At 37.0% G+C, this 19,867-nt stretch overlaps 1 protein-coding gene and 1 non-coding gene across 2 annotated transcripts in view; both read right to left on the bottom strand.

Annotated features, from left to right (window-relative positions):
• Positions 1-509: 509 nt before the first annotated feature.
• TRNAC-ACA lies at positions 510-581 on the bottom strand. The gene has a single exon. It is a non-coding gene; the product is annotated as a tRNA-Cys (tRNA).
• A 14,293-nt stretch (positions 582-14,874) lies between these two features.
• GABRA4 (gamma-aminobutyric acid type A receptor subunit alpha4) overlaps positions 14,875-19,867 on the bottom strand; it is a 76,638-nt gene continuing 71,645 nt past the window's right edge. The window contains exon 9 of the mRNA XM_043438868.1: positions 14,875-17,384. Within this exon, the coding sequence (XP_043294803.1) occupies positions 16,851-17,384 (534 nt within the window). The 3' untranslated portion in view covers positions 14,875-16,850. The remainder of the gene's footprint in view (positions 17,385-19,867) is intronic.

Here is a 19,867-nt window from a genome sequence, read left to right as displayed (position 1 = left end):
CCTGATACCAAAATCAGACAAAGACAACACAGAAAAAGAAAACTATAGGCCAATATCACTGAGGAACATAGATGCAAAAATTCTCAACAATATTTTAACAAACTGAATTCAGCAACACATCAAAAAGCTCCAACATCATGATCAAGTTGGGTTTGTTCCAGCAATGCAAGGATTCTTCAATATATCAAAATCAATCAATATGATACAACATATTAACATATTGAAAGATTAAAACCCATATGAGCATCTCAATAGATGCAGAAAAAGCTTTGGACAAAATCAGCACCCATTTATGATTAAGACTCTTCAAAAGATGGGCATAGAAGGACCCTACCTCAACACAGTAAAGGCCATATATGATAGATAGAAAGAAAGAAAGAAAGTGAAGTCACTCAGTGGTGTCCAACTCTTTGCGACCCCATGGACTGTAGCCTACCAGGCTCCTCCATCCATGGGATTTTCCAGGCAAGAATACTGGAGTGGGTTACCATTTCCTTCTCCAGGAGATCTTCCCTACCCAGGGTTTGAACCTGGGTCTCCAACATTGTAGGCAGATGCTTTACCATCTGAGCCACCAGGGAAGTCTCATAAATGATAAGCCTGCAGCAAACATTATTCTCAGTGGTGAAACACTGAAAGTATTCCCCTAAGATCAGGAACCAGACAAGGGTGTCCACTTTCACCGCTATTATTCGACATAATTCTGGAAGTCCTAGCTTTGGCAATCAGAAGAAAAAGAAATAAAAGGAATCCAGATCAGAAAAGAAGAAGTAAATCTCTCACTGTTTGCAGATGACATGATACTGTACATAGAAAACCCTAAAGTTAGTATCAGAAAATAACTAGAGCTAATCAGTGAATTTAGCAAAAGTTGCAGGATACAAAATCAACACACAGAAATCATCTGCATTTCTATATAGTAACAATGAAAAATCAGAAAGTGAAATTAAGGAATCAATCCCATTCACCATTGCAAAAAAAAAGAATAATAATTAAATATATAGGAAGAAACTTACCTAAGAAGACAAAAGAACTGTACACAGAAAATTATATGACACTACTGAAATAAATCAAAGACTACATAAACAGAAGGAGAGATATTCCATGTTCCTGGGTAGGATGAATCAATATTGTGAAAATGAATATAATACCAAATGCAATCTACAGATTCAATGTGATCCCTATCAAATTACCAATGGCAATTTTCACAGAACTACAACAAAAAATTTCACAATTCATATGGAAACACAAATGACCCCAAATAGTCAAAGCAGTCTCGCAAAAGAAGAATGGAGCTGGAGAAATCAACCTTCATGACTTCAGATTATACTACAAAGCTACATCATCAAGACAGTATGGTACTGGCACAAAAATAGAAATATATACCAATGAAACCAGACAGAAAGCCCAGAAATAAACCCATGCACCTATGGGTACCTTGTTTTTGACAAAGGAGGCAAGAATATTCAATGGGACAAAGACAACCTCTTCAATAAATGGTGCTTGGAAAACTGGACAGCTACATGTTACGGATGAAATTAGAACACTTCCTAACACCATACATAAAGGTAAACTCAAAAGTGGATTAAAGACCTAAATGTAAGACCAGAAACTATAAAACGCTTAGAGGAAAAGAAAGGCAGAATACTTGAAGACATAAATCAAAGCAAGATCCTCTATGACCCACCTCCTAGAGTAATGCAAATAAAAACAAAAGTAAACAAGTGGGACCTAATTAAACTTAAAAGTTTTTGCCCAGCTTTTAAGCTTTTAAAAACCTTGCACACCTACAAGCAAGGTAAAAAGACAATCCTCAGAATGGGAGAAAATAATAGCAAATGAGACAACTGACAAAGGATTAATTTCCAAAATATACAAGCAGCTCATACAACTCAATGCCAGAAACACAAACAATCCATCAAAAAATGGAAAAAAGACCTAAACAGACATTTCTCCAAAGATACACAGATGGCTAACAAACACATGAAAAGATGCTCACCATCACTCATTATTAGAGAAATGCAAATCAAAACAACAATGAAATATCACCTCACACTGGTCAGAATGGCCATCATCAAAAAGTCTACAAACAGTAAATGCTAGAGAGGGTGTGGAGAAAAGGGAACACTCTTGCACTGCTGGTGGGAATGTAAACTGATACACCAACTATGAAAGATGGTATGGAGATTCCTTAAAAAACTAGGAATAAAACCACCATATGACCCAGCAATCCCAGTCCTAGGCATATACCCTGAGGAAACCAAAATTTAAAAAGACACATGTATCCCATTGTTCATTGCAGCACTATTTCCAATAGCTAGAACACGGAAGTGACCTAGATTTCCATCGACAGATGAATGGATAAAGAAGTGGTGGTGCATATACACAATGGAATATTACTGGGCCATAAAAAAGGAACACATCTGAGTCAGTTCTAATGAGGTGGATGAAACTAGAACCTATTTTACAGAGTGAAGTGAGTCAGAAAGAGAAAGATAAATACTGTATTCTAACACACATATACAGAATCTAGAAAACAGTACCAAAGAATTTATTTACAGGGCAGCAATGGAGAAACAGACATTGAGAATAAACTTATGGACACTGGGAGACGGGAGGAGAGGGTGAGATGTGTGGAAAGAGTAAGATGGAAACTTACACGACCTTATGTAAAATAGACAGCCAACGGGAATTTGCTGTCTGGCTCAGGAAACTCAAACAGGGGCTCCTTATCAACCTAGAGGGGTGGGGTGGGGAGGGAGACGGGAGGGAGGGTTAAGAGGGAGGGGACACATGTATATCTATGGCTGATTCATGTTGCGGTTTGACAGAAAGCAACAAAATTCTGTAAAGCAATTATCCCTCAATAAAGAAAAGAAAAAAAACAACCTGTGCATTACCAAGCAGTACGCGATGATCCTGTTTGTTTAAAGCAGTAAGCGTGTGTGATGCTCAGTTGCTTCCGTCGTGTCTGACTCGGCCAGGCTCCTCTGTCCACGGGGTTCTCCAGGCAAGACTACTGGAGTGGGTTGCTGTGCCCTCCTCCAAGGGATCTTCCCGACCCAGGGACTGAACCCACATCTCTTATGCCTCCTCCATTGGCAGGTCAGTTCTTCACCACTAGTGCCACATGGGAAGTCCATATGGCAATATACACATGAATTTTAATCCTGTTATGAGATAAGATTGAACTTGTGATCAAGGAGCAGAGCCCCTCCACACCATTATCTAAATATAGTTACTTTATAAATTAAACACAGAAATTAAAGGCAAATATTATCAAATAATCATAATTCCATATGAAAGTTTCTACAAAAATAGATGTAGGAAATATGGGGACGTGCCGCATGAATTCATTCTACTAATGAGAATGAGAAATGGACGTCCTTGTGTTTCCTACATCTATTTTTGATGTTAGGGCTATTACTTATCAGAGGCCATCAATAAGACAAGAGCATAAGAAAGGCAATCAGAACAAAGAATTTAGGTTGAAAAGACACCAATTGTCTGCATTTATGTCCAGAGAATTCCATGCTGTCCTGGGTGGCTGGATGGTAGAATAGGTGGAAGGAGAGGATAAAGGTGACATCAGAACTGGATCCTGAATGTCATGGTCAGGATTAATATTTTATCACATAGGTGATGAACCAACCAATAGAAACTTGAAGTGAAGTGAAAGTTGCTCAGTTGTGTCCAACTCTTTGCGACCCCAGACTTTACAGTCCATGGAATTCTCCAGGGCAGAATACTGGAGTGGGTAGCCTTTTCCTTCTCCAAGGGATCTTCCCAACCCAGGGACTGAACCCAGGTCTCCTGCATTGCAGGCAGATTCTTTTACCAGCTGAGCTACCAGGGAAGCCAGACGTAAGTGTAAAATGAGCTGAAATATTCTGACATCAGCATGTAGAAGGGTGAGACTATACAGACATTACAGACTATACAGACATTAAGATCAAGGAGCTTAAATAAGGCCATCACTTAAGCAGAAATGCAAGGAGTAATTGTGTAATGAAAAATGGATTACATATCACTCAACTTTGATGATGAATGCCAGCATTTTAGATCTGCTCTTTAAAGGATGTATTTGAATAATTCAGTTAGCACAAGTCTCTACAGGGCATTTTCAATTCTATGGTTTATTCTTAGAGTGGCCAGAAGGTATTATTCTATTCACAATGCAACCTTCTCCAAAATAAAAAGCAATAGCTTTTCCCCTCACATTTGCTTTTCTGCTAAAAGAAACATTAAACCAAGTTTTACTTCTGAGCAAGAATGTATTGTTCTCATTTATGGGGGAGTATTATATGATGTATTGGTTAAACAATTATGCACACAAAAATAGAATGATGCCTATACCCTTTCCATTTTGTATTCAGGAGAAAAAGATATTTTTTAAAATCTCTTCTCTATGACACTAATAGGAACACCATAAACTATGAGGGAAGGAGTTTGGGTACCATAAGTTTACAGTAATGAGCAAGGAGGCAAAATGTAGGAGACTGAAGGAAGAAATGGAAATGTATGGGAATGTTGGAGTAAATGCCAATTCAGATATTTCCTTCTGTTAAAAGTACCTGTGTATCAGTTTGTTTAGTTTTAAGCTGATAGATGCATGTGGGCATTTTAACAGTGTTATTATTTCCAAAGCAGACATAAGGGTCTTACTTAATAAATGATACCACTGATTAGCATTTATCTTTACGCTAATGATAACAGATTCCTGAATTCATTTGCTTAGAATACCAAGTTGATGAATGCTACCCTGAAGAGTTTTTAAATGAGAACATAATCCAAAACAACATTAAATGAATGACATTATGTTACATCCTCTGGAATAAAATGAGAGGGATAACATTTAAGAACTCACATGATGGATGCATATTTGACATCAAGAAAACATATGAGAATATAATAGCAAAAATTTAATATAATTTTCCTCAGGAGAGAGGTTAATTTTCAAAAGGCACAGAGAATGTTAATACAGATTAGGTAATATTGTAAACAAGCTCACAATTACTGAATTGCCCCAGGGTATATTTTCATATCCACGTGGCCAGCATTGCGCCTCTGCTTCCAATTAGTCAGAAAGAAAATTAACCTTTAAATATAAGCTATGTAGAAATTTTTCATAGAAGATTCAAACAAACAAAATAGGTATAATTTAAATAACTGATGCCATAACAATTGAAAAGTCATAAACTCTATATGTGGCATTATCACCTTGTGTTTCAGAATAGCTTTGTTTGTTTGATTTTGACTTTGACTTTCTTTTGCATCAGCTGTACTTCTCTATGATCAATATTAACTATAAAAGGCAGGTATTTTCTAACGAAAATTCATTTCAATTGGAAATAAGATCTGATGACCAATACAACTTTCAGTTGTTGTTTTTTTTTTTAAAGCAGAACACAAATCACTACACAATAAAGGGGCTACATATTTAAATATCGGGCTTCTCGGGTGGCTCAGTAGCAAAGGATCCACCTGCCAATGCAGGAGATGCAGGAAACATGTGTTCACTCCATCCCTGGGTGGGGAAGCTACCCTGGAGAAGGAAATGGCAATTTCCAATATTCCAAGTTCCAAACTCCAATATTCTCGCCTGGAAAATCCCATGGACAGAGGAGCCTAGAGGGTTACAGTCCATGGGGTCACAAAGAGTCGGAAATGATGGCGAGACTGAACACCCACTCACACATATCTAGATATTAAAAATTTAATAGAAATATTCTCCCAAGAGTAAGGAATTGCCTTAGTCAGATTAGGCAGCCACAACAGAATAACATAAACTGTGTAAAGAATCTGCATACAATGCAGCAGACCCGGGTTTCATCCCTGGATCCCCTGGAGAAGGGAATAGCCACCCACTCCAGAATTCTTGCCTGGAGAATTCCATGGATAGAGGAGCCTGGCGGGCTATAGTCCATGGAGGTCACAAGAGTCGGACATGACTGACGGACTAACAGATGACGGAGTGGGCAGCTTAAACAACAGAGATGCACTCCTCACAGCTACGGAGGCCGGAAGCCTGTGATCAGGGGCCCACATGGTCCAACAGACTGCCGAATTCTCAATGTATCTTCATGCAACAGCAGAGAGGAAGCAAACTCATCTGACTAATCCCATTCATAAGGGCACTAATCCCATTCATAAGGGCACTAATCCCATTCATAAGGGTTCCACTCTTAACCTCATCTAGCCAAATTCTCTCTCCATAGCCCCATCTCCTAACACCATCACATGGAAGGTCAAGGTTCAACATGTGCATCTTGGGTGACGCAAATATTCATTCCACAACAAGAATCACATTTAACTAAATAAATACAGTTAAGTACAAGGGGACTGAATTAATATCTTGTAAAAGTGAACATCCAAAACAAAAATACTATGTAATTTATTAGTATACATTCAGATATGCACATGTGCTTGTACATCGTGGAAAATCTGTGGTCAACTTTTTATCTCTCGGGTGTGTTCTCCTTTTTAAAAGGTATAATTCAGAAAGCTGAATTTTTCTTCAGAAAACAATTGCTTTAGAGTAAGAAGGGTTACATAAAAAGTGCTTCAAAATACATTATATTTTTTAAAAATTTCATTAAAGACCATCAGAACGTTCAAAGTGTTTCATCTCGTCAAAATAATTACACTATTATTCTGAGCTAAATATTTAAAAACATAAACACACATATTTTTATAAGTTGGCATTGTTTAGTTTCTCAGAATTTTACTTTGTTTTCACAAGTTAGAATTAAACCATAGAGAGCTATACTTTATTTTGACTTATCAGAAAAGTTGATACCTCTTTAATCAAAACCAACTAGTTAAAGACTTTTATTGTGCTATATCAGATCTCATGGCCTTACAAATTTTCTTCAACCACATCACCCACAAAGAAATTCCCCAATTATGAGAGCTTGGCAAAACTACAACCTAGATGATGGAATGAGTTATGCAGGGAATTAAAGGTAAGAAAAACTAGAAATACTCATGACATGGGCAGGGCTTCAAAAGTGACATACCATGTCACTAACAATACTATGACCAATTTAAAGAAAAGATATTTACAAACAGGAGAAAGTTCTTAAGCACCCCTCAAATATTCCAAAGATATTTATATTTATTGTTTTAAATTTAAATAGAAAATTGCATTAGAGAGATACAATGTTTGTATTTTAGTGATTGCAGAGTTCAACTCCAAAATATGTCTCTTACGATGTAAGTACTGTGATCAAATTTTATGAAAATGTTAATCCTTAATATTTTAAATACTCACTCTCCAGTGGAAATTGAAAACTGAATTATTCTCCATACCATGCTCAGGTATATTGTTTTTTAGAAGCAAAGGAAAGGTACCACTAGTAACAAGTTAAACTTTGAGAAGCAAGGGAAGTTTGCTTAAAGAGAGTTTTAAAAACTCATCTCCTGATGAATTATTTAAAAATACTAAACCAATATTTGATATCCCCTTTTTCAAAAGAAATCTGCCCAAACAAAATCATAACGACGATGTGCTCTTCCTTGTATTGTGCTCATTAAAATATATAATACACTTACAGGAGTAAAATCATCAGTTTCAAAGGGGCAAATGTGGTTGCTATAAGCTCCAGAAGTGGGTACTTTGTAAGAAAACTGCATCCCCATGAAATCAAAGCATATGTATCTATTACAGAATTTTGAGCTGTTTTAAATACCACACTTAACTATCTGCTATTCTGATTAAGAAAGAATAATGAAGCTCAAAGGAGGACAAATTTAGTTTTTTATGATAAAGTAAAATACGTATTATTACTACTCTTTACTTTCATGATAAGGAATATTTTCAATTGTACAATTAAGGAAACAAAATCATTCAGAGAACAAGCAGATAAGCTTTTATTCCTCAATTTGTGCAACATTCCAATTGAAAAACCAGACAGAATATTTAATTTCTTCTTCAGTTAATTGTTAAAAGGTTTTTATCATTAAGGATAAACCAATGGAAAATTTGGCGTCTTATTACTATGGCCATTCAATGTCTTATAACACAGAGTACGGTTTGGCATGAACACTTTGGATTTTAATTCAATTTATAGTAACGCTTCCTTAAAATCATAGACTTTAACCTCATTGACCAATACTAATTTATATGTATGTTAAAAAATGAAAGCTCTGGTTTATTGTATATTAAACTGGAAAACAGTATACGGAATCAGTAAAATGACAACAAACACATTCCATTATATCAGCAAACATCTGCAAAGCTGGAATGCAGACTACCGCCCACAAATACAAACGGCTGAGAAAGACGGTCAGTCAATGGTAACTGTGATAATGCTTATTTTCTAGCATTATGGTTTCTTTTCCTTCCCCCAAAGGGAAGTGTTTTCTATCAACACTGTCATAGCAGATTTAATCTAGGTTGAATACCTGATTCCAATGACACCTGATAAGCAGAAGGGAAAAACCAGGTAGCTCTGGTTGTCAGTAAATGATATGAGCAAAAGGTAATCTGGTCAATCTTGATCTAATGGAAATAAAAATGAGATTCAATTTAAAAGGGTGAAATATAGACATTTATAATGCACTTTGCTCCTAAGAAATCCTTCCAAAAATAACATAATAATGAAAAATTGGGATGAAAACCATGTCTATAATTACAAGTAATTGACCATAAACTATAATAAATAGCTTTCAAATGGAGAGACATTTGTACTCACAGGAGAAAGAATATTGACTGGCACACATATCTTGATGGGATGTGGATTTCACTGAATGTTACAGTCCTACAATGTCCTCCAAAGACTGAAGTCACCATAATATGGAGTGTGAAAAGGTAAGAGAAAAACAATCCTGTCTTCGTAAGTTTCCAGTTGTTCATTCCCAGATGGTAGAACACGGGGGCAAAGACAAAACTGCTGGTAGACTCTGATAGCCGTGACGCAGACTGCGGCGTAGTATGGACCACTGGCCTCACAGTGGGGAGCTGGGGAAAGCAGCGATAACCACTAAAACGGCAGCAACACGGAGGAAGGACAGCTGGGGGTCCGGCAGTGTGGCCGCACTGACTGCCCAAACGTCCACAGCAGAGAGACAATGCGGTCTCTAGGCAGAAGGCAAAACAAATCTGGGAGATGGGCTTGAAACCTGAGGATTTAAAAGCTGCTGTGGGCTAACCTGACTCATTCTACCACCACTTCCCACACTATAGTTTGGTAAACAGCTGACTTCATTCAGTGATTAACAGAAATCAGCCCAGAAGACAAAGAACAAAAGCACACTGAAAATGCAGATGAAATTCATACCAGAGAAAACACTTTCGGGGTGGAAAAGAAGGAAAAGTTTATATAGGTAATTCTCTATAGCCTCAAATAAATTATAGACATGATCTCATTAAGAGAGCCTGAAACTAAAAAGAAAAAAAAAATTTAACAGACTATAAAAACAAGAAGAGAGAAATGAAAAAAAATGAAATGACACAGAGTGGAAAAGGAAAGGAAAAGAAGAAAACCCAAACCATTATAAAGTTGAAAACTGTAACAGAGGGTTAAAAAACAAACACAAACAGAACTAAACACTTTTAGAGAAACAAAAGAACACTTTGAGAAAACGCAATTTAGACACATAATAGGGGAAAAGATCCTGAAATAAAGTCTGAAATCTGGGCTAAAACGATATGGCATCTCTCAAATCTTTTGCTTTGACTATCTATATTTCAATAATTTCTTCAGTTTTATCCTTGTATTTCTATCTTAAGTTGAGAAAAATATAAATGGAATATTTTTTAAATTATTTAAGAGCATTAATTTATGGAACATTTGGCTCAAATTTACAGAATTCTGTCTTTTAATCAATCAGTCTATTCTTCAATACAAATACTTGTACAAAAGTATCTGGCACAATATTCATGAAATATTAATGTTATGCCCGATGTCCAAATCCCCAAGTGGGAAGAGAGAAGACTTCCAAGACAATGCAACTCGCAAAAAAGGGAAGTTTATTGCTGGCTCGAGTCAGGGCTTACTGCCGCAACCAAGCAGTGGTGCAGGGTCAGAAAGCGCTGAGCCCGAGCTGTTACACAAATTTATAGGGTGAGCATAAGCAGTTGGTAGCTGGCTTAAGCGGATTGGTTACATGTTTGCAAAGTAATCTTATTGGCTCAAACCTTCCTGGGTTTTTTTCAAACTTGGGCATTCGTGGGCTTTTCAGCTTTCCCCTGATAGGTTCCCTTTTTCTTACTGGGCGCATATTGATTGGCTGGCTCCAGGTGGCCTGATGGGGGTAGGGAATCTTACCATTTCAGGGGAAATCTAAACTTAGGTCCGGGCCGCCTGTCATGGTGTTAGCCCTGGCAGCCTCACAATTAACAATTTCTCTGCAGTGGGATTTTGAGACAGTTCATAATTTTCTGTGATACCTATATTTATTTTTTAAAAATCACATATTTTTATGAATGACAATGAACTCATTGGGGTAAAAAAAGAAGAATTAGACGACAAAGATTGAGAGAGAAAAGAAAAATGAGATATCACCATTCTGTTAATAATTCTAGATTTATGGTCATCTATTCCATAGCTCATACGGCAATCAGATAATTTCTCTGAAACAGAAGCATAGCATGTTCATTTTCATCTTATTATCCTGCAAGATTTTCATTAAACTGCCACTAATCCAAGATCGTATCTATTCTCTTTAGTAATTTACACAAAACCCTCTCTTCCCAGCAGGTCTTTCCAACTTCCTCATGTTTACCTGCTTCCCAACACTGTGAACTATCTGTTAAAGGTTCCTCTTGAAGTTCAAAATCTGTATCTCTTTTCATGCCTCAGATGGTGGTAAAAATATGCTTTTGTTGTTTGTGGGAGTTGGCAGAGGGATAAGAACTCCCAGTTATTCTACAAAACTCAGTTTAAGATCTCTATGTCACCACTGCAACAAAAAGAATAAAATACTTAGGAGTATATCTACCTAAAGAAACAAAGGACCTATACATAGAAAACTATAAAACACTGATGAAAGAAATCAAAGAGGACACAAACAGATGGAGAAACATACCGTGTTCATGGATTGGAAGAATCAATATTGTCAAAATGGCTATTCTACCCAAAGCAATCTATAGACTCAATGCAATCCCTATCAAGCTACCAACGGTATTTTTCACAGAACTAGAACAAATAATTTCTCAATTTTTATGGAAATACAAAAAACCTCGAATAGCCAAAGTAATCTTGAGAAAGAAGAATGGAACTGGAGGAATCAACCTGCCTGACTTCAGACTCTACTACAAAGCCACAGTCATCAAGACAGTATGGTACTGGCACAAAGACAGAAATATAGATCAATGGAACAGAATAGAAAGCCCAGAGATAAATCCACGAACCTATGGACACCTTATCTTTGACAAAGGAGGCAAGGATATACAATGGAAAAAAGACAACCTCTTTAACAAGTGGTGCTGGGAAAACTGGTCAACCACTTGTAAAAGAATGAAACTAGAACACTTTCTAACACCATACACAAAAATAAACTCAAAATGGATTAAAGGTCTAAATGTAAGACCAGAAACTATAAAACTCCTAGAGGAGAACATAGGCAAAACACTCTCTGACATAAACCACAGCAGGATCCTCTATGACCCACCTCCCAGAATATTGGAAATAAAAGCAAAACTAAACAAATGGGACCTAATGAAACTTAAAAGCTTTTGCACAACAAAGGAAACTATAAGCAAGGTGAAAAGACAGCCCTCAGATTGGGACAAAATAATAGCAAATGAAGCAATAGACAAAGGACTAATCTCAAAAATATACAAGCAACTCCTGCAGCTCAATTCCAGAAAAATAAATGACCCAATCAAAAAATGGGCCAAAGAACTAAACAGACATTTCTCCAAAGAAGACATACAGATGGCTAACAAACACATGAAAAGATGCTCAACATCACTCATTATCAGAGAAATGCAAATCAAAACCACAATGAGGTACCATTACACGCCAGTCAGGATGGCTGCTATCCAAAAGTCTACAAGCAATAAATGCTGGAGAGGGTGTGGAGAAAAGGGAACCCTCTTACACTGATGGTGGGAATGCAAACTAGTACAGCCATTATGGAGAACAGTGTGGAGATTTCTTAAAAAACTGGAAATAGAACTGCCATATGACCCAGCAATCCCACTTCTGGGCATACACACTGAGGAAACCAGATCTGAAAGAGACACGTGCACCCCAATGTTCATCGCAGCACTGTTTATAATAGCCAGGACATGGAAGCAACCTAGATGCCCATCAGCAGATGAATGGATAAGGAAGCAGTGGTACATATACACCATGGAATATTACTCAGCCATTAAAAAGAATTCATTTGAATCAGTTCTAATGAGATGGATGAAACTGGAGCCCATTATACAGAGTGAAGTAAGCCAGAAAGATAAAGAACATTACAGCATACTAACACATATATATGGAATTTAGAAAGATGGTAACGACAACCCTTTATGCAAAACAGAAAAAGAGACACAGAAGCACAGAACAGACTTTTGAACTCTGTGGGAGAAGGTGAGGGTGGGATGTTTCAAAAGAACAGCATGTATAATCTATGGTGAAACAGGTCACCAGCCCAGGTGGGATGCATGAGACAAGTGCTCGGGCCTGGTGCACTGGGAAGACCCAGAGGAATCGGGTGGAGAGGGAGGTGGGAGGGGGGATCGGGATGGGGAATACGTGTAAATCTATTGCTGATTCATGTCAATGTATGACAAAACACACTGAAAAAATTAAAAAAAAAAAAAAAGATCTCTATGAAGCCTTCCCTGCTATCACTCTTTTCTTCCCCATCAACAGTCACACAATTACATGCATTCTTTTCTCACCGTGTATACCAGTGCCATGCCAAGCAATATTAGTAAAGTCGCTCAGTGGTGTCCAACTCTTTGCGACCCTGTGGACTGTAGCCTACCAGGCTCCTCTCTCCATGGGATTCTTATTAGAGGCTGATGCAAAAGGATAAATTATTAATACTAATCCCATATTTATTTAAAATTTAGGAATTTTGTTCGTCATCAATTTTTGCATTAATTTTGATTTTAAATGATGGAAAAATGACCTTTCAAAGTTATTTTCAGCTCTTTGCTTTTATCTTGGTCACTAATTTCTCTATGATTCATGTCCATTTGTAAAAGAGGCTGATTCTACTCTCTGCCAACTCAAATTCAAGGTTTGTGAGCTTCAATTTAAAGTACACATTATTCAAATACTGTGTATATACACAAAATGCAAGCCCTTTTCAACTGTGGATTAATCAGGTAAATATATTATCATCCCTAGTCATACCTGGAAGTTGGAAGTAATTACGTAGCAGCTAGTGAATATAGACCCTGGTACTGAAGGAAACAATTCTGAATTTCATCTTTAAATAGTAGAGACAAGTACTTCTTTGGTGGTCCAGTGGTTAAGAATCTACCTTGCAATGCAGAGGACGTGGGTTTGATTCCTGGTTGGGGGACTAAGATCCCACAGGCTGCAGTGCAATGAAGCCTGTTTGCCAGAACTGTATACTCTATGCACTGCACCAAAAGTTCCTGCACAATGCAACGACGATCCTGAGTGCTGCAACTAAGATGCAGCCAAAAAAAAAAAAAAAAGAGAGAGAGACATTAAAAAGGTGCCACTTATGGCCATTCTTTCCACAAACTGCCAGGATTTGGGCTCTCCTGATTGCAGCCATGAAATTAAAAGGTGCTTACTCCTTGGAAGGAAAGTTATGATCAACCTAGATAGCATATTAAAAAGCAGAGACATTACTTTGCCAACAAAGGTCCATCTGGTAAAGGCTATGGTTTTTTCAGTGGTCATGTATGGATGTGAGTTTGACTGTGAAGAAAGCTGAGCACCGAAGAATTGATGCTTTTGAAGTGTGGTGTTGGAGAAGACTCTTGAGAGTCCCTTGGACTGCAAGGAGATCCAACCAGTCCATCCTAAAGGAGATCAGCCCTGGGTGTTCATTGGAAGGACTGATGCTGAATCTGAAATTCCAATACTTTGGCCACCTCATGCAAAAAGTTGACTCATTGGAAAAGACCCTGATGCTGGGAGGGATTGGGGGCAGGAGGAGAAGGGGACAACAGAGGATGAGATGGATGGATGGCATCACCAACTTGATGGACATGAGTTTGAGTAAACTCCAGGAGTTGGTGATGGATAGGGAGGCCTGGCGTGCTGCGATTCATGGGGTCGCAAAGAGTCGGACACGACTGAGTGACTTAACTGAACTGAACTGAATAACTCATGATATTTTCTCATGGTGAAACATGATTGGTTCTTCACAAAAGTGTTCCATTAATGTAGCTCTGAGTTATTGAAAAGATAGAAAAGATCATTTAAAAAAGATAGCTTTGAATTAATTTGATAGAATTGAGTTAAGGAAAACAAATTGTATATTTTTACTACCAACATTGTGGGTAATAGAAATAATGCCTTTTTACAAGAATGATTAAACATTCTGGTCAATTTATTCTTCCATTTAACAACTAAGAATCCTTGGTTAGTTTTGTCCATTCTCTTCGCTTGGCTACCTGAATTATTTTAAAAATCTTCTTCACATACAAAGGTAAAGACAAAATTATGAACCCACCTGTATCACTGATCTACAAATCTAAAATCATTTCTTTTTATTCTGTAAAAATCTGAAAGAATTTATAGAAGAAGAATTTCTTTTAAAAAAAGAAAGCCAATGAACTATTCTTAAGAATAGGCCAACAGACAAGCAAGGAGCATTTTCCTCACCAAAGAAATAAGGTCATTTTGTTGGAATAAAGAACAATCATAGCTTCTGACCACAATTTCAAACATCATCCTGAAGGCTAGAAATCTACTCACATTCATGAAATAATTTATTATCAGCTTTTTTGTTATAAGTATTCTTTATTAAATATATACACATATACAAACTTTACTGGGCTTCATACTACTGGCATCAATTTGTAAATGAGGATTTTGGATTGGATGATTTCTAAAGTATTATTCTGCCTTAAAATTATTGATGATTCTAAGAAACACCTATAGACATAGCCAAGAAGGAATTCTCAGATATGATTCAAATTAATATTTAGTATTTGCATGTTTTATAGGTCTCATATACAACCACTTCAAGGCAATTCAACAACTAAAAAACTAATACCAATTAATATATATTTTTTTTCTAAAAAAATAAGAAATACTGTTGACAAGGTGGCCATTTCTATCAAAATATTCCCCAAACATCCAGAACACATTCATTCACATACCCCAGATCAGGAAGAAAGAAGTACAGAAGAAAAATCTTGGAAGTAACACAACAAAAAAAACTAGGCCAAGATTTAGAGGCATAGGACTGCTGAAAGAAAATTAATTAAGCTGTTAACCCTACTTAATAAAAAAAGAGAAAAATAAGCACATGAAAACCCTGATAAACAGCATAACATCCTCAGCAGCATCCTACCCCCAGTCATGATTTTTTTTTTTCCTTTACTCCATTCTTTTACTCTTCTTATAATTTTAAAATACTCACCTTCGTTATGAAACTGTACAAAAACTCCCCCAAGAATAAACATAAAACTGCCCATAAACAGGAACTATGGACACAAAAACTCCCTAGAAGCTTAGTATTTCACCAGCTGATATAGCTCTATGTTGGGGAAAGCATCTAAAAGGCTTTGTACTGAATTCCTGATTCTGATGATTCTGTGATTCTAATCAAATTCTATTCTCATTCTATGCAACTTCTATATGTGATTCCGATCAAGTTTGAGACAGGTCATCCATAAGGTCTTACAGTGCCCAGATTACCACTTTGAGGTACACCGTGCTTTTCCCTAAGAGAACAATCTTTACCACATTTTCATTATACATTGAAGTCACTTGCTGAAGTTGCATTAATGTGTACTAATCTCAAAAGTGGCTACGTGAATAATACACCTGTTATCCTCTATCAATATAGCAGAAACGAATATTGTGTCATCAGACTCTAAATAAACCTCCTCCACTAAAGAATGCAATGGCCTCTGCTAGCTGACGGTTCACGAGCATGCACTCACTCTCCTGTTGAGGAGAAGTGCAGGTAAAGGGGAGAGCGCTTTTCTAGAGAGACAGTGTCTAACACAGTGCCTGGAACACGGGAGGCTCTGAATAACTGTATGTTGAAAGGATATATAACTGAATGAACTGTTATCAAAAGGAGTTCATACAGGAAGTTAAACTTTGGCTCCAAGTACAAATTTTCAAGTCAACTGTTAGCTCCTGTTCAGCCAGCACATGGCAGGAACACATTGCTCCTGGCCTCTGACTTTGCCACAGCAGAGGTTTCATCTATTGGTCAGTATTTGCTGTGTTCCATTTTCCTTTTAAAAATGTTTCCTATGAGAGGAAAAGTCCTTTTCTTGAAGACACTAAGAGGATCTCCAAAAGTTACTGTGGCATATCATATCCAAAAATTCTGATTAAGAGCAGTGCCACTGGGAAATTTATGGTGGTTGGTTGATATTCATAGTGTGTATTAGAAAATATCATAGACTGTTTTCAAAATTCAATGCATAAATATGCACCATGGATCTCTAATAGCCCTGTTTCGCTTGTCCCAACTTTTCAGGGTAGTCTGTATTCCATCTAATTTGAATGCTGAATTGATTCTATTTAAATCATCTTTCTGAAATGAAAGATGGCTCACTTTCCCTTCACTAAGGAATTAATTAACTCTCCCAATGACTGGCTTGAATTTTTTAAATGGAAAAATTACATGGAATTTTTATTTTAGTAAAGAACAATTGTTTATCTTTAAAAACATTTAAAAAGACATTCTGTGTGAAGTTCATCATCTTTTAGGAAACTACTATAGCAACAAAATTACATTAGACTTTCTGATTTCTCCATAGTGTCCTTAGATAAGTAAACAACCCAATAGACCATATTAAATGCCCCAAATGTTACTGGAAAGAGAATGCGGGCATATTTGTCTATTTTACTCGTGCCAGATCCAGACGGTGGTGGAGCAGAGGGGGTAGTGGTGGCTGACAGCTTCCCAGAAGTCCCTATGCTATTAACTGTGGTCTTAATTCGCTGCAGTCTTGATCCAAACACAGGCTGGGTAGAAGCAGATCCAGCTGGGACCTGTCGGGGCACACGCCCAGTTCTTCTAGGAGTAGAAGGTAGAGCAGATGGAATCGCTCTTGCGGCAGATATAGTTTCAGCTGCATTTGCACGGCTAAATGGGTTTGGACTGGAAGCTAAGTAAGACTGTGGTGTGGCTTCAGAAGATCCTTGAGCAATCGTGGAAGACTTGCTAGAATGGTTCCCCACACCGGCTCTGCTGCCAACATCAGATTCAGAGTGAGCCAAGGCATTGGCTCTTTTTCTCATGCTTAAATTGGCATTTGTGTTCTGAAAAGGTATATCAAAAATTATATTGGTTACATAATTTTATGCAGTTACACAAAATTTCAATGGATCAAATACTTACAAATTAGCTGTTTTCATAAGCCTTTATTAATGTGCTACAGTCATTCAGCTTTTTGTGTACGCTTAAGAATATCTAACTTAAAAAGGACACATAGATATTTGAAACTCTGAATGAAGCATCTTCTATTTCAAAATATTCTTATGAATAATTAGAATTTAAATCTATGGAAATATTAGGCTTTTAGAACTTTGAACTAGAGTTATACTTGATTTTACTTTAAGGGTTCATGATGATAAATATAACATCTTTCTCCAGTTTTACTGATATGCTGTATACATTTCAATGAGTTTAGTAAATGTTTGCTTTATGAACAAGAATGATATCTATTTTTGTGCACAGAATAAAAACAATAGCCATCTATATGTGTATGTATATAGACTCCTTTAAAAAGACAGGAACTCCAAAACCTTAATTTCTAAATCTCTGGGAATTATTTTCATAATCTTACATTGACATTATTATATACAATCCAGAAGTCCTAATGCATTTCAGTTTTTCACCACAATTAATAATGTGAATAGAAAGGAAAATCATTTTTAAATAAACTGTTGTATTATAATATAAATATCACCACCATATCATTGCATAAATATCTGAGTTCAAACTACTTACCAATAGTGGTTAAATCAAAATGGAATTCACCATTTTCCATAAAATGATTTTCTGTATAGAACAAGACTGTATCTGAATACAGATGGTAAGCGTTAAAATTCTTATATTTTGACAGGCCACAGAGCCAACCATAGATTGTCCATACTAATGAAGGAAGGCGATTGCGCAAATGATTCCCAAAATAATCATGTCTATCTTTAGAAGACACTGTGACTTTTTGCAACAATCTTTCCTCTTTAATCATGTTTATTCTAAGTTATATTAAGGGTATATTGTAATTGCTTTTTCCACCCTCTTTTCCCACCATTTTATGAAATAAATGGGTGGGTAAGGAGATGGAGAAGTACAGAGGAGAGAGAGACATGATGAAGAAAAGCTCACAAGTGGATGATTAGAAGGAGCCAACTTGCAAGGAATTTTATGGATAATATTACACAAAACTACTTGTGAGCTCCCTTTACAGAGAAATGTTTATTCCACATGTAAAATATTTTTCCAATACTACACTTATTGAACAGGTTGAAAGCGTTCAGTCCACACATATCTCATAGACTTGTGAATTATGGCCTCAAGTTCCCTGAGTAGAGAGAGAAGAAAAAGCCTTGCAACATGTAGAGCCAAAGCAGGATCTGAAAAGCCTCAGGAAGTATTTTTCATGTCAGCCTGAAGTATTCTTCTACAGAGGTTGCAGCTGAACTCATGAGAAACTGTAGGCTCACATATGTTACATCATTTGAGTGGAAACAAGTGAAACCAAAATTAACATCAACCTAAAAGCTAAAGGTATCATTATTGCCTTGTACTTTTCCTATACAAAATACATTATAAACATCACCTGATTAATCCTCAGATTTTGAATCCCTCTTTACAGAGTTAATTTTAAGATGTTATATTCAAGATGAAAAATATAAAGAATGATAAGGTATATCCACAACATTTAAAGAGTTTACACTACCATTGGGAAGACAGTATGCACTCTCACACACATGATGCAATCAAAAATATAAGAAAAAGTAAAATAGAAAGAAGGGTCAAACTGTGGCAAAATATTAAATATACTAAGAAAAGAAGGGAAGAAATTAATAAAGGGCTGATTGGATAAGCAAGAAAGAAATACATATTTTCAAATACAGCATGATATTTGCCTACTGCCTTCTTCCACCAAAAGTTGGGTTGCCCATAATCTTTAGAAACTCCTATTTTCCCTCAGACTAAATTCTAAGAATTGGAGATTTCTCCTTCTGGCCAAAATGGAGCAACAAGAACTGAATTTACTGTCTCACAGAAAATGACAAAAAAAACACACACACAAAATGAAAACATTTGTAAAACAACCGTTTTTAAAGAGATTGAGCACTAGAGGACACAGGACTCAATCAGAGAGAGAAAAGCGAAACGCAGTCTGCAGGCTGCGGTGGAGGGAAGGAGCGCGCAGGGCCATCTGACGGACCCCTAGACGGAGGAGACGAAGCTGAGAACGTGGTGAAGTCAAGGTGGCTAGAATTCCCGGGAAAAAATAGCAGAGAATTTGATACTGGGGGAAAAAACCCAAAAATTCTGAAGAGTCCCCAGTGAGAAATTTGCTATGCACAGGTCCACTTTTGAGTATGCGATAACTACCCAAGGCAAAGAGACCCCCTGACAGGATTAGAAAAAGCAGTGGGCAGCACATACCGAGCCAGGGACAGGGCACGTCCCCGCCAGACACGGCGGGAAAGCTCAACACTTAGGTAGCGTCTGCTGCAGTCCTCAGAAGAGCCTTGCCCCAGTGCCATGGGATAGTTAGCCCCAC

Source organism: Cervus canadensis, chromosome 19 (genome assembly GCF_019320065.1).
Source record: "Cervus canadensis isolate Bull #8, Minnesota chromosome 19, ASM1932006v1, whole genome shotgun sequence".
Taxonomy (NCBI): domain Eukaryota; kingdom Metazoa; phylum Chordata; class Mammalia; order Artiodactyla; family Cervidae; genus Cervus; species Cervus canadensis.
The sequence above is the reverse complement of the archived record's forward strand: the minus strand, read 5'-3'. Positions and strand labels throughout refer to the sequence as shown.